The following is a 16,274-nucleotide window of genomic DNA, read 5'->3' as shown; positions in this document are numbered from 1 at the left end:
TTCTTCGCTATCACTGAATCAAAATCCTGGAACTTCCTTCTTAACTGTACTGTGTGGGTGTCCCTACACCACAGGGACTGCAGCCGTTCAAGAAGACCTACACCACTTCCTCAAGGACAGTTCAGGATGGGGTAATAAATGCTGGCCGAGCCAGTGACACCCACATCCCATGCAAGAATGAATACAATTAATGCACTCAGGCCATTGACCAAAATAGTTTTGGGAAACCACAATGAACAGACACATTGGGCTGAATTCAGTGCTGGCAGCAGGACTCCTACTGAAGGGCCTGGCCCAAGGCCACATATTTATTAGTTACAAGTAGGCTTACATTAACACTGAATTGAAGTTATTGTGAGAAGCCCCACACTGAGATGCCTGTTCGGGTACACTGAGGCAAAGCACCTAACCACACATTTCTTGGACTATCGGGGAAAACCGGAGCACTTGGAGAAAATCCACGCAGCAAAGGGAGACTGTGTAAACTCCATAAAAACAGTGACCCAGGGAACCTGGGTCCCTGGCACAGGGAGGCAGCAATGCTAACCATTGTGCCACCCTAATTTGCAATGCAAATTAGGGTGGTCAGGACTGAAGACAGCCACCATCCTCAAAAGCTCCTAGTCGATCACTCAACAGCAGCCCAACAATGCCACTGGGAGCAATGGCCATTGCTGGGGTTGCACTTAAGAGGATGCAGGCACAGTGAAGGACATGCACCCTCACAATCAGATAAATGGGGTCTAAAAGCAGTGGGTCATACGTGCAGGCCTCAGTGCAGGGGCTGTGTGCGCAGCATCACCATTACTATGTGGACACCATTACCATCAGGCTGCCTCTCTGTGAAACAAAGAATGCCCAACAAGGAGCTTCCTCTCCATTCTCCCCATCCCCGGAGCCTGCTAGGAGGCCATCATAGTTCAATTGGCCAATCTCACAATTGGTTAAATGCCAATGGTGGGCAAAAGACCACCCCCACTGGCCACTTAAGTGGTACATAAGACTCTGGCTTTGACAGCTGCCAACCACCTTCCCTACCACTGCAATGATGGTATGGAACTCCATTCACCAATGCCCTGTGCAATTTTTCTGAGTTCCCTGCCACTCAATTCTTGTCCTGTCTATAAACTGACAAAATCCACTACATTGTTTTGACCTCAGATCTATGTCCAGTTGTGACATACAAAATAAGTTTCAACATCACATGGTCTCATATTGAAGATACATTCATGGCACTTATTTTCCTCAAATCACTCCAACATCTGCACTGTGATCTAGTTGATCCTCAGGCTCTTTTCTTCATAAACCCGGTGGTTTCACAGGACTCCACTATCTTCATCACACAAATCAATCCACCCAACATGCAACTTCTGTCAGACTTGAGAACATAAATGCATGTAAATTTTAGTCTTCTTGCAAAATAATGAGTGAATACTTTGTGGTATGAAAATCTTGTTCCCATATGCGCCCCACAACAAAGATGAATTGTATTTGTGAAGCTCTTCTACTGCAATAAAACCTCTGAAGATGCTTCCTAGAACTGGCTTTCATGACAAAGGCGGCGATAAACTGGTGGAATGACAAAAAGCTTGATAAAAATAGATAAGTTTTATTGAGATGCTAAGAACATAAGAACATAAGAAATAGGAGCAGGAGTAGGCCATCTAGCCCTTCGAGCCTGCCCCGCCATTCAATAAGATCATGGCTGATCTGTCATGGCTCAGTTCCACATTCCCGCCCTCTCCCCATAACCCTTAATCCCCTCTCTTATCAAAAACCCATCAACCCACGTCTTAAAAATATTGAGCGAGGCAGCCTCCACCACTTCAACGGGCAGAGAATTCCAGAGATTCACCACCCTTTGAGTGAAGAAGTTCCTCCTCAACTCCGTTCTAAACCGCCCCCCCTTTATCTTGAGGCTGTGCCCCCTAGTCCTACGATCCTTTCTGAGCGGGAAGAGTCTCTCCACCTCTAACCTATCCATCCCATTCATCATCTTATATGTCTCAATGAGATCTCCCCTCATTCTTCTAAACTCTAACGAGTACAAGCCTAATTTATTCAGCCTCTCCTCATAGCTCAACCCCCTCAACTCTGGCATCAGCCTAGTAAACCTCCTCTGCACTCCCTCCAAGGCTAAAATATCCTTGCGTAAGTACGGCGCCCAAAACTGCACACAGTACTCCAGCTGCGGCCTCATCAATGCCCTATACAGCCGCAGCAAGACCTCCCTACTTTTATATTCAATGCCCCTCGCTATGAAGGCCAGCATCCCATTCGCCTTCCTGACCACCTGCTGCACCTGCAAGCTGGGTTTTTGCGACTCATGCACAAGGACCCCGAGGTCCCTCTGCACCTCACACTTGCCAACATTAAATTCTAAAGGAGGAAAGGTTCCAGGAAGGAATTGCAAATTAGAGGATCTGGATGACTGAAGGCAGGATGAAGGGGTTTGAAAATGTATATCAGAGTTTTTAAATCGGATGCATTGGAGGAATGGTAAATAACATAATTCAATATTCCCAGGAGTGATTGCTGAACATGACTAGAGCAAGGACTTTTAGGATGGTGGGGTCTCTCTTCCCATCACTGGGTTCACATCCCCACCAACACTGCCTGTCCTACAATGATTTCACGCTCCAACTAATGTTAATTGACTGGAGAGCACTTGGGTGGAAATCCCACCTTAGACAGCTATCATTCATGCCTCTTTCTTTCTTATAATGTGGAGACCAAAAGTGCTCACAGTACTCCCAAGTGAGATCTAACCAAAGTTTTGTATAAGTCTAACAATCTCTACTTTGCGATTCTATCCCTCCAGAAATGAATCCCAGCGCTTGGTTTCCTTTAATAGCCTTATTACCTTGCATCACGACTTTTAATAATTTGAGCATTTGAACGACACATTCAAATCCTCTTATGACCACAGGAAAGAAATGCAATCTGTATACTAGTGGGTTCCTATGACAGAGATAAAAATCCAGCACTTTGTATTTATTTCTAAAAGTGTTCCTTTTTTTGGTGACGAGTAGATTGTCGTGTAGTGGTAATGTCAGTGGACTAATAATCCAGAAACCCAGGCTAATGTTCTGGAGACATGGGTTCAAATCCCACCATGGCAAATGATGGAATAGGAATTCAATAAACAAAATAGAATTGAAAAGCTAACCTTCGTAACAGTAACTATGAAATCATTGTTGCAAAAACCCACCTGGTTCACTAATGCTCTTTTAGGAAGGGAAATCTGCTCCCTTTAACTGGTCTGGCCGACATGTGACTCCAGACCCAAAGCAATGTGGTTGACTCTTAACTGATCTGTGAAATGGTATGGCAAGACACTTAGTTCAAGAGCAATGAGCAATAGGCAACAAATGCTGACCTTGTTAATGATGCCCTGAAGGAACAAAATAGAAAATTAAGAATGCTGCTGAGTCACATGGTCACAGGGTTGGCCCTCTGTGTGGAAGCTATCCTCAGGGGTTTCAAGGACAAAAGTTATTTTCTCAGTTTGTGGAATTTCACATCCTGTGAAGCCTAGAAAGCTACTATCAGATCTCATCACAGCTGGAACTGTTCAGACCAATTTCAAAGAGAGCTACTGGAATGTCATTTGCATTGGATAAGCCTAAATATGTCTGCTGAAACAATGGCATCGCAAACATGAGACCTTCAATGTAGATGCGCCCCCTCAACAATTTATGACTGAGACATTATCAGTCCTGAAACTAAGGCTAATTCCAGATGTTGCATAAACACCCCTTTCGAAGTAATTGTGGAGATAGAAGGTCACATAAACAAACCTCCAGACTTTTGGGCAGTTTAATGTTACATCTCCAGTCATCACAGCTTGACTGTCATTTTAACATCAACTGGACAGAACACCAGCAGCCAGGCTGAGTAGGCAGCCTCATCTCCTTAAATTTGGCTTGATTTTAAATATCTCTGATAAATAGCAGCCAAGTAATTTAAACACAGAAAAGCCAGTTATGCAGCAGCAGTGCTTATTTCAAGGATTTTTATAATGTTTAAACAATCAGCAACTCAGCAGAACAGAACCCCACTACGAAGAAATCATCCTCTGAATTCTGGTATTTGACTCTGAAATGCATGTGAACGAACCTTCATTTTTTTTGGTGCTCTTTATACTTCCCCCACTTCTACTCTGTGAATGTGCGTAGAGGGATGTGGTGACTTTTCCTTTCATAGATATTAGATGTATAAAATAAACCAACCTTCTGAGTTAATCCTAACTCGAGTTTGCCAGAGATTACTGGTAAAATCCAAGATGTTGGGGGAAAACTAATTCAATGCATCTTTTGCTTCTGGACATGTTGAGAGAGGAAATCAATGCAGTTTGAACTGTGCTCATCTGCCTGTAGCAATATATAAAAAGGTTAATTCAAATTTCAAAAGTTATCCTTTTTATCGTACATATATTTTAGAAATTTCACCCACATTAGTTAAGCCATTGCCTTTAGCATGGGTACCTGCCTCAGTACGAAGCAATTACAAAGGAGCAATTTATAATGTATTAACGTTCAATATTGCTGAACCAGTTCTCAAAGTAAGATTTTGATATTACCACAAACTCCTACAGTTTTATTTTGATTTGAAATAAGTTATGGATTGGAAGTATCAGTTATGGATCTTGATCACCTTTTAAACTGTTTAGTTTAAATTTCTGTTAGTGGGGTAATTTACAGTTAAGGCAGCCAGGGTCCAGCCTGTTTATGAGGAACTAAGTGGATTCAAAGAATTGTATTTCTTTTTAATTGCACTATGTAATTGACGGCTTCTGTGCCAACTTAAAAGAATAAACAAAAGATTTGAACTCAGCAGCTGGAACATAGTATGACATCTTTAAACAATAGCCACACGTTTTCATAGGTTTTGGTTTATGAAATGCCTTAATTAATTAACAGTCTGTCTTGGACAAAACACCTTTTTTTAAAAAAAGAAAGGCATTTCTTTGTCTGACATTATGGTGGAACTTGTACTCTTAATTACCCTGTTATCCATGGGAATGGGTATAATCTGTACACATGAATTCTTACAATAGGTTGTGTGACTGATAAAAGGATATTTACAAGGATATATTATTTGTTCATAATACCATGTAGTTCCAGCAGCCCAGGGAAAATGAGATGGATGTCTGTCTTCAGTCTACGTGAGTCTAGTTAGAGGTGGCATAAAACCAGATGATTAGATTTGATTTATTGTGTTCATATGTATCGGGATAGAGTGAAAAGTATTGTTTCTTCCAAGCTATACAGACAAAAGTATACTGTTCATAGAGTATACGGGGAGAAGGATAGGAGAGTGCAGAATATAGTGTTACAGTTACAGATAGTGAGGAAGAGAAAGGTTAGCTCAACATGTAAGAACAAAGAAAAGTACAGCACGGGAACAGGCTTTTCAGCCCTCCAAGCCTGTGCCAATCATGATGCTTGCCTAAACTAAAACCATATGCACTTCCATTCTCATCCTATTCATGTATTGATCTAGTTGCCCTTTAAACGCTGCCAACATACCTGCTCCCACCACCTTCCCGGACAGCGCGTGAATCCAGGCAGAACAGAATTTGTAACATTATACTTCAACAGCAAAAAACTGCTGACTTTGCTCAGCAACACTGATTTGTTGAACACAAATTCATTTCTGCTCAGCTGTTCCTATGATTATGCTTTCTGTTGGTCATTGAGACCTCATCATCTATGAAATAGAACACTCTAATAAATACAAATCCTAAATCTATTGATAATCAAAAATACACTATAAAACTAAAATTGTCTGGAACATTCTATGTGAGTTTCCTGCAATGCCTGCATCAGAAATGTAAACTTTTAGGCTTTGACTTTTTTAAAAAACCTAGGATGCCACCATCTGTCTTCTTTCTTACATTACATCAATTACATAATTAAAATAATGCAGTCACAAAATGAAACACTAATTTAACAAACTGTTATTACACTCTAAAAATCTCTATAAGGAAGCTTGGATGGTTTAATTCAATCTGCAAAATTTCCACATATTGTTTTCAATTTTCTCATAAATAATATTTTAAATATTATTTTGCTGATTTGTTGAATACTCACCATATGTAAAGACAATGAGCGCCACAGTGTTTTAAACAAATAAATGGTAGATTATCCAATCACCCACTCATCACTAATAGATTACAAGCTCTCTTATTCTATTATGTTGATAAATTCATAAATTCATGGGCGGCACGGTAGCACAGCAGTTAGCACTGCTGCTCCACAGCTCCAGAGACCTGGGTTTGATTCCCCACTTGGATCATTGTCTGTGTGGAGTTTGCACATTCTCCTCGTGTCTGCGTGGGTTTCCTCCGGGTGCTCTAGTTTCCTCCCACAGTCCAAAGATGTGTGAGTTAGGTTGATTGGCCATGCTAAAATTGCCCCTTACTGTCCTGAGATGCGTAGGTTAGAGGGATTAGCGGGTAAATATATAGGGATATAGGTGTAGGGCTTGGGTGGGATTGTGGTTGGTGCAGCCTCGATAGGCCAAATGGTCTCTTTCTGCACTGTAGGGTTTCTATGGTTCATGACGCAAATATAAGTTATAGCGATAAATTCATGAATTAAATTCATGACGAGAACCTGTCAATTTAGGTGCACTTCTTTACTTCCTTTAGATTCTCCTAGATGTTCCTTAATTCATGAATGGATCAATTAATTTTTTTTCCCTGTACATTGCCTGAAAAAAAGCATCCTGTGGCAACTGCTGGGCTTTTTGACAGGATCTTGTTATAAATGTGCAGGTGTTACAAGATGGCTATGTTAAACTGTCTCTTTCAAGGTGAAACAAAATGCCCTGGAAAAAGGGGAAGGTGTAAAGTTGTATAGGACTGGGTCCAGCAATAGGCCAGGTGATGGTTACCATGGGGAAAGGGAGCCAAGGTCAAGATTAACTGAGACCTAAGCACCATATTTCACACGTAAACAGAAATAAAGAGGAGTCACTGTTCTTGCTGTGTACAGACTTAAACTCCAAGACAGTCTGATTAGAAAACCTCAAACAAAGAGAGAGAGGAGAGAGAGAGTATCCTGTAGAGAAGGATAGATAGGCAACTGCTATGGTGAAAAGAGAGACAAAGCTCTTTTTCTCTTAACTTTCAGACAGATTCCCACTGTGAAGATGCTCTCTGGTTAAAGAGATGGAACATGTGGAAAGTTAACAACCCTGGCAGATTTGACCTGGCATGGCCTCAAGGCCAAGAGTTGGGGTGAAAGAATCAGTGGAATAGGGTTGTTACTGGAGATCAGTTTGAGGTTCTGCAGGAGACTGAAAAAGGATTGTTGGCAGCCACTGGATGCTGTCCAATTCAATAGAAAGCATGTTATAAAGTATAAGTGCAGCGTCAGGTTTTCAAGAGTGCTAAACTTAATAAGGACTGTCTTTTCTACAGTTTAGAGTATTTTAGAAGACTAATCAAGTATTATTTAGTCTTTTATTTTGTTCATTTCTTACAGCAAAAGTCTTAAAATTTGAAATCGCGTGTGACTCTTTTCAGTTGGCCACCATAAATTCAAATGATTGTTTTAGTTACCAGTCTCTCAGAGGATTGCCACATTCAACCTGTGTCATTTGTCATACAATCAGGAACCATTCTGATCTCCCTAACAGGGGAATTTCTGGAAATTGTGGGTGCACAGCCCATGATTTTAATGCAGTGCAAATCCATGACTTTGAGATGTGCCCTATTGGTTCAATAGATTAAATTATGTCAAAGACTTGCCGGGATTTACACAACACTTCAAATATTTTACATGTACGTTGAGTTTTCATGAGTTTCATTCTGGAGTTCATTAGCCAGTTTCTGTCAATTAATAATCCTTTGGGTTTCAGATTTTATGCATGTTTGGAATCTCTATCTAACTGCAATGACTTTATCCCTATTCCACTGCATCATGTTGTATTACACAGAATCTCAATGTTACTTGTTTTTTCTCTATTTCAATCAAATTTCAAAGCTTTTCAAAAAAATAAACAAGCAGGTGAAGGAGGCAAAGCTACATGTATGTAAAGTGAATGCAACATGCTCAAGAATATATGAAAGAAAATATATGTGTGTATACTTACACTTGTAAATCATGCAGGTAACTGAAAAATGCCTTTTTATTCAAGAAAAATGATTTCTGATTATTTCAGGGAACTTTACAACTCTTTTACAATTAGCAGCAGAAGCAATGAGGAGGAAAGCTACTTCAGATTCAGAAGAAACAGCAATTTGTAGATACTCAAATGAAAAGTTTCAGAGTGCAATATCAATTGTTAGCACTGAAAAATACACACAATCTTATCAGCATCAGAATTCATGTACTTCAACTGCTTATGAAATAACAAAGCTACTTCATGCCGCATTGCCCAAACAGTTTTAAGGCTGCTGTGTTGAACCACGACAGGGAATGGGAAGTTAAAAAGTGCGTTGTTCACTGGAGACACAATGCATATGTGCCTGAGCCATTTTAACTGATGTGTTTCAGGCAGTATGCAAGATCCTTGTCACGGGCAGCCAAATGTCTTATTTAAATTCAAAGGCTGTGTTGCCACTCAAGCCCTGACCACATTCTGACAGACAGCAACAAGGTCATTGACAGGTGCTGGTATCTTCATGGAAACCCAGTGCCAAAGATCATTGGAGAGTGTTGAAGAGTGTTGCAGCAAGCCGATTGCATAGAAAAGTTTGGAAGACACAGCGCTTAGGTAAAGACCTAGTAAGCATCATGGTGAGATTGCAATGCATTGCCTCTCCGCTCGTAGTGGGACAGGAGGTTAAAAGGACCAGCATCAGGTTAGCTCAGTCAGGAAAGACAAGTGACCGGGTATGGATCAGATAGGTGGTGAGCAAAGGAGAATCAAACCAAAATAAAATGCCATTAAAATTGGGCCAGAGAAGGTTGTGATTATAACAAGCGGAGCTTCAGAAAAGCATGTGAAACTGCAAGTGACACTCATCCCGTGTACTACCGTAGAAGGAAAGTCAAAGGGAAATTGTCAGAATATTCACAAAATTCCTCAGTTTGAATTGGGATTCTCCGACCTACTAACCAAAGCCGACATTTTAAAATAGAATACAGAGCTATTGTTTCTTGATTCAGGTGTGTCTGATCCAGAGAAGGAAGCCATAAAAAAATCACTAGGAATTGGGAATGAAGGTCTACTCAGGTTGAACATGTCAGGATAAACAACAAAAGGGGTAAAGAATCAGGTTTTTCAAATACAGAACTAGAACTTCAAATTTATGAGCTGGTGATTGTATCCATTTTAATTAAAGCATTCGAGCAAGATCTGCTCAAGAAGCACAGAACATTCAGCATCAAAGAACTACTCAAGGATGGAGGTAAATATGAATCGATCCTTGCAGATCAATGAAACTTACATGCCCTAAGTACCATCCCAATTGTTGGCACACTCACTTGAGAACCTAAACCTGGCAAGACATGCAGAAGAGGGCCTTCTGCATGTACCAAGGAAATGTCCAACTTTCCTTCCATTCTGCGAAGCATGGTGGCAATGGTAGTTCACTAGAACAAAAGCTAATGCAGTTGCAAAGAGCCACGCACTGATCCAAACAGACCATATACAATGGATATCTTCAACAATAAGAATGATTACCTGATATCCTGTCAGAAACATATACATGAGGTGACTGACAAACCAGAAAATGATAATTGATGTGATGAAGAATGGTAAACATATATTTTGCACTGTCAATCTCACGGAAAACACAAATTGTCACATCATCTGAACTGACTTGCCACAATTCAAGTTATTTGCCTAAAAGAGTTGGTAACTGCTAATTATTTTCCAAACTCAACATAGGAGAAGTCTCAGCCTAGTATCCCTGCAAATTCTAAAGCAGATCTATTCACAAATGTGGTAAGCCATGGTAATATTGCACAATGTCCAGTGTACAATTGTTCACTAATTCCATGTGCAGTATGCATAGTCCTAGAGAGCAAGGACAATCAATCCTCCTGCGTGTCACAGATAGTCTATATCATGGAGACTAAAGGTACAGCAATTGTAGGTCTACCGGCATGCCATGACTTCACACAATCCATGGAATCGGCCAGACCTCACATGGGAAGACCAACCTCAGAAATTACTCCTATTGCCTCTGGTCATGACCTAACATTGAAATATCTAGAATGTTTCAACAGAATAGGCAATTTCAAGGGAGATGCAACATTGCGCTTGCAGTAGAATGCAATTCTATCAACTGGTCTTGTATATTTTGTACAATGCAAACACCCAAGTTCTAATGGCCGAGCTGAATGAATGATACACATAGTGAAATCCCTACTTAAATGTTGACTAACCAAGCAAAATCCATATATTGCAATGTTGTTGTAGGAAAAATGTTAGAATCCGTGATCAAGGAGAAAATAGCGAGGCATCTTGAGGAGAATTGTTTGGTAGAGCAGACGCAGCATGGTTTCGTTAAGGGGAAGTTGTGTCTGACGAATTTATTGGAGTTCTATGAGGATGTGTCTAGGGCAGTGGATAGAGGAGAGCCGGTGGATGTGGTGTTTCTTGATTTTCAGAAGGCGTTTGACAAGGTGCCTCACAAGAGGTTATTACAGAAGGTCAGGGGGCATGGAGTTGGGGGTAGGGTGTTAGCGTGGATAGAGGATTGGCTGTCAAATAGGAGGCAGAGAGTGGGGGTCAATGGGTGCTATTCGGATTGGCGGTTGGTGACTAGTGGAGTGCCCCAGGGGTCGGTGCTGGGGCCTCAGCTATTTACCATTTATATAGATGATCTGGAGGAGGGAACCGAGTGTATGGTGTCGAAATTTGCTGATGACACCAAGATTGGTGGAACGGCAAATTGTGCGGAGGGTGTGGAGAGTCTGCAGAAGGATCTAGATAGGCTGGGCGAATGGGCCAGGAAATGGCAAATGGAATTTAATGTTGGCAAAAGTGAGGTTGTCCACTTTGGTAGGAATAATGGTAGGAAGGACCATTACTTACGTGGCGAAAAACTGCAGCAGGCGACGGTGCAGAGGGACCTCGGGGTCCTTGCGCATGAGTCGCAAAAACCCAGCCTGCAGGTGCAGCAGGTGGTCAGGAAGGCAAATGGGATGCTGGCCTTCATAGCGAGGGGGATTGAATATAAAAGTGGGGAGGTCTTGCTGCAGCTGTATAGGGCACTGGTGAGGCCGCAGCTGGAGTACTGTGTGCAGTTTTGGTCGCCGCACTTACGCAAGGATATTTTAGCCTTGGAGGGAATGCAGAGGAGGTTTACTAGGCTGATTCCGGAGTTGAGGGGGTTGAGCTATGAGGAGAGGCTGAATAAACTAGGCTTGTACTCGTTAGAGTTTAGAAGAATGAGGGGAGATCTCATTGAGACATATAAGATGTTGAATGGGATGGATAGAATAGAGGTGGAGAGGCTCTTCCCGCTCGGAAAGGACAGTAGGACTAGAGGGCACAGCCTCAAGATAAAGGGGGGGTGGTTTAGAATGGAGTTGAGGAGGAACTTCTTCACTCAAAGGGTGGTGAATCTCTGGAATTCTCTGCCTGTTGAAGTGGTGGAGGCTGCCTCGCTAAATATTTTTAAGACGCAGGTTGATAGGTTTTTGATAGGCAAGGGGATTAAGGGTTATGGGGAGAGGGCGGGAATGCGGAACTGAGCCACGACAGATCAGCCATGATCTTATTGAATGGCAGGGCAGGCTCGAGGGGCTAGATGGCCTACTCCTGCTCCTATTTCTTACGTTCTTATGCAACTTAAAGTGATACTTTAAGTGCAACTGGTCCATCACTGGCAGAGCTCATATTTGGCAGACCGGTACATAATAATTTACCTATTCTTATCTATTCTACTTTCTCAGAAACTAGAAAGCAACTTATAAAACTGCAAGAGAAGATGATTAATATGCATGATAAAAATGCAAGTACAGAATTGCCAAGTTTGCAGTTGGGGCAACAAGTTCGCATCCAGGATCCAACAGAAGTTACACGGCAACCAGCTCAGCTAACAAAGATTTTTCAGAACCAAGTTCCTAGGAAGTTATTAAATACAAAGGCACAACACTGGGGCATAATGGAGGACACATTAGATCCACTTCAGCTCCCCAACCATCATGCAGTCCTATTGTATCAAGGACTAGATACTAAATGCAACCAGGAACAATATTCAAGAATGACAATCCCAAAGATCACTGTGAGCAATTAAAGAAACCTCCAGACAAGGTTATCATTACAATATCTGGGTCTACTAGCAGATTACCTCTTTCCCCACCCTCGCTGCATAACTTCACATATTTACCATGGCTAATCCATCGAACCTAGAGATCCTGGGACATTAATGGCCAATGCACACAACCTACGCGGACAGAGGGAGAGCGTGTAAATTCCACATAGACAGTGACCCAAGGCCAGAATTGAATCCAGGTCTCTGGCGCTGTGAGGCACCAGTGCTGACTACTGTGCCACCTTGCCATCCGAAAGAAGTGGAAGGAGTTAACTAACACAGATCTATTAATGGCGCTCAAGGTTAGAATATCAAGCAAGAATATCAAATGAAAGTAAACTAGAATTGTCTGCAGCCTCAGAGGAATACAGAGTAGAATAACACGTCTTAAATTGATTGTTTATACGCTTAGGATCTAGTGTCGTGCAAATTTCCATGATTGGCTTAGAGGGCACTGACTTGTGAAGTTGGTATGAAAGAATTTTGCTGGCTTTTTCACCATGCTTGTAAAGCTGATTTCAGAAAAAGTTGTTCTGCCTGGTTCGTATTAGAAGAGCAAATTCTGCCTGTAGATTGAGTACTTTTTTTATAAAGCTCAGAAATTACAGCAAAAGTGTACCAGATTAATTTGGAGTATAAGACTGACTAATTCAGATGGGAATTTGAACACTGCTTATTGATTCTTACAGTCTATGAAATGATCTGATCATGGATATATGCTTTCAATGTTTCCCTAACAGTGGATACAATTATATCAAGGGGTGTACTGACATTTAAAAACAAGTCAATCTGGGAGGAGACAAAATTAATAAATACTTTATTAGAGAGAAGAGGATTAAAACATCATGTATGTTGAGAGGTCACATCTTCAGGAAACCATGGTTTCATCAAGAGGTGGCATGATCAGATATAACAATGCTATGATATTTACTGGAGTCTAAAAGAGAAAGAAATCTACTATCTAAAAGAAAAAATTCTTGAATAAAAATGATGAACTGGAGAGAAAAAACAAAAATCACTTGCAGAAGGAAAATGAAAATGCGAAGGATTTGTAACCTTGTAGGAAGGAATTAACAACAGAATCTGATCTAGCAACAGAACATGAGCCAGTTTTAGGGCAGTCAAGGGAAGGATTTGAAGCCCAAAGATGTGCAGGTTAGATGGATTAGCAATGGTAAATGCACAGCATTACAGGGAGGGGGTGGAAGGGGGCTAGGTGAGATGCTCTTTCCAAAAGTTGGTGTTGTTACACTCTGACAAAATCTGTAGAAACGTTGGACATATTAGATGAAATACTCTCAAGTATCATCATTCAGAAAAAGGAAAATTCATGAGGTATACTTTACCCATACTTTCTTTTGGCATTGAAGCAATTTTTGAGGTCTAGGTTAGACTCTGGCCAGACTGATGGCAGGAAAATGAAATATGCATCAGTTAATTCAGTTTCAACACTTAGCTCTAAGGGTGGGGTTTTACAACCCCTACCAGTGGGGTTTTACAGCCCCTTTCACCAGTGGATTTTACGGCCACATTCACCAGTGGGATTTTCCAGTTCCTCTGAAGTCAATACATTTTTGAATGTTGTGCTATATTAACTGCTCTGCCCCCACCCTTGCTGCAAGGGGGGCAATAAAATTCCACCCCAATTCTCAACTATTTGGCAACATCTCCCAGAAAAGCCACAGGGTGCCTGGTGTGAGAGATGGAAACAATGGCCCAGATCTTCAGTTTAATGTAAAGAATAATGCTTCTTACACTGAGTTGGACTACCTTGGACTGATGCTGTCATCTTCTCTTCTATTCGTACAAGTTCAAATCAATCATCCGAATCACACAACTTACAGTTTGGAGTAAGAGAACCATTTTTGTCATGCTTTGATTGAATGTTTTTTAATGCTTAAGAAATTTTCATTTCAAAGGTAAGGTAGGCAAAAATTGAGCAAATTAATTTTATTTAGCTTTACTAATTTATTATAAATGTGTTAAATATTTTTATCAATTAAATATATTACTCAGTTGCACCCAGGATATAATGAATATTAATACCTCCACCCAAATATACCTACTTTTACTTTTTGCTGAAGAACTCCCATCTTTTCATCCTGCTTTTTCACTTGCTTCCTCACATCTTAATCAATGCTAAGCCCACAGGATAAAAGAAACTAAATTGTCTGAGAACATGAAGCAATGTGAAAATTCACAATGATCTTTAACCTGAATTTTGTATCTGCTGTTGAACTCATGAGCATAATCTATTGAAGATTAAATCCCATTCATCCAAGTTATCTGGGTCCCCTGACCTACACTGACTTCTTGACCTCACTCCAACCTATCCCTATAATCTCTTCCAGTCCAGAACTCACTCCTGCAGACTGGAGTGCTGTCTGTGGGTATTCTCTTCTACCCGTCTCTCATTAATGGCCATTTAAGCGTCCTGGGCTTCTTCACTGCCCCTGCTTTTTAAAATTAAAACAAATCATCTTTCTGATTGAGCATTCAGTCATCATAATTGTTCCCTTCTTGACTCAGTAGTATATTCAATGACTGCAGGCAAAATTTAATTTATTCTTGCAATAAACCTATTAACAATGTTTTTGGTATCTCAAAGCTTACCATCAGGATTTGGTTTTGCCAGTTTTACAGCAAAAGGATTTGGAACTTTAAGTGGTCTGTTTGTACAGATTTACCATTCTTCTTTCAGTTCTTTGCTACCGCTGCTGAGCAAAATAGTGCTCATATGTTAATGAGCCAGGATTGAAGGTGTTTTTTTAACAATAATGAGGGGCAATAGATCATTTACTGTTTCATTACAGACTTCTCACAAACATCCACATCTATTACCATTGGGATAACTTTAATTTGTTTGAGTTGAAAACTGGGGAGGGGGGATGTCAAAGAGAGGTGGTAACTTGTTTCATTGGCAGCCATGTTGACACATCACTGAGCAGGGATGATGTCAGGGGGCAGTTCTCTCCTATCCACACCCCCACCCCCCTCATACATCCGAGTTGGACAGACAGAAAGCAGAATGGAGACAGTGCAAAGGAAGGATAGCTATTCTGAGTGATAGAATGCAGAACGTGAGGTGCCTCAAGGATCACTGCTGTTGTTCGCAATTTTAATATTAGTCTGTGAAATTTATGGCACAATTTCTAAATCTGCAGTTGAAACCGAATTTGGAGGAATAGAAAACATTAAAGAGGAATATGAAATATTATAAGGAATGATTACTATATTTGCAGGTGTGCATATAGTTAGCAAATTACTTTAAAGTACAGTTACATTATGAGGAAGTATAAAGAGGTCACATATACATAGAAAATAAGTACCTAAATGAAGTAGCGGAACAAAGGGGTCTGGGTTAACACAAATCACTAAAGTAGCAACATAACTGATCAGGCCTGAAAAAACAAATCAAGCAATAGGATTTATTTCCAGATTGATAGAAATAAAAATTCAAGATGTTATGCTGAACATTTTGGTTAAATCACACTTGGAGAGCTGTGTACACTTCTGGACATAATAAAAATGAATACTGGATACTATAAACATCAGCTGTGCTTCAGCTGGTAGCACTTGTCTCTGGGTTTGAAGAACATAGAACATAGAACGTTACAGCGCAGAACAGGCCCTTCGGCCCATGATGTTGCGCTGACCAATTAAAAAGCAATGACCCTCTAACCTAAACCAATCCCTTTCCATCCATAAACCTATCCACAGATCTCTTAAACGCCCCCAAACTAGACGCATTTACAACTGCAGCAGGCAGGGCATTCCAATCCCTCACCACCCTCTGGGTAAAGAACCTACCTCTGACATCCGTCCTATAACTACCACCCCTTAATTTAAAGCCATGCCCCCTCGCGCTAGCTTTCTCCATCCGAGGAAAAAGGCTATCACTGTCCACCCTATCTAAACCTCTAATCATCTTATATGTTTCAATAAGGTCCCCTCTTAGCTGCCTTCTTTCTAACGAAAACAACCTCAAATCCCTCAGCCTCTCCTCGTAGGACCTCCCCTCCATACCAGGCAACATCCTGGTAAACCTCCT

The 16,274-nt window shown here is 40.9% G+C and overlaps 2 protein-coding genes across 2 annotated transcripts in view; one reads left to right on the top strand and one right to left on the bottom strand.

Moving 5' to 3' along the window:
- Positions 1–16,274, bottom strand: part of nt5dc1 (5'-nucleotidase domain containing 1) — a 531,068-nt gene that overhangs the window by 315,415 nt on the left and 199,379 nt on the right. The window lies entirely within an intron of this gene.
- Positions 11,897–16,274, top strand: part of LOC145345281 (uncharacterized) — a 31,370-nt gene continuing 26,992 nt past the window's right edge. Inside the window, exon 1 of the mRNA XM_080193104.1 lies at positions 11,897–12,193. Coding sequence (XP_080049230.1) covers positions 11,897–12,193 — 297 coding nt within the window. The remainder of the gene's footprint in view (positions 12,194–16,274) is intronic.

This window comes from Carcharhinus amblyrhynchos, chromosome 7, assembly GCF_965287045.1.
Source record: "Carcharhinus amblyrhynchos chromosome 7, sCarAmb.v2.hapA, whole genome shotgun sequence".
Taxonomy (NCBI): Eukaryota; Metazoa; Chordata; class Chondrichthyes; order Carcharhiniformes; family Carcharhinidae; genus Carcharhinus; species Carcharhinus amblyrhynchos.
This window is presented reverse-complemented; position numbering and strand designations above follow the sequence as displayed.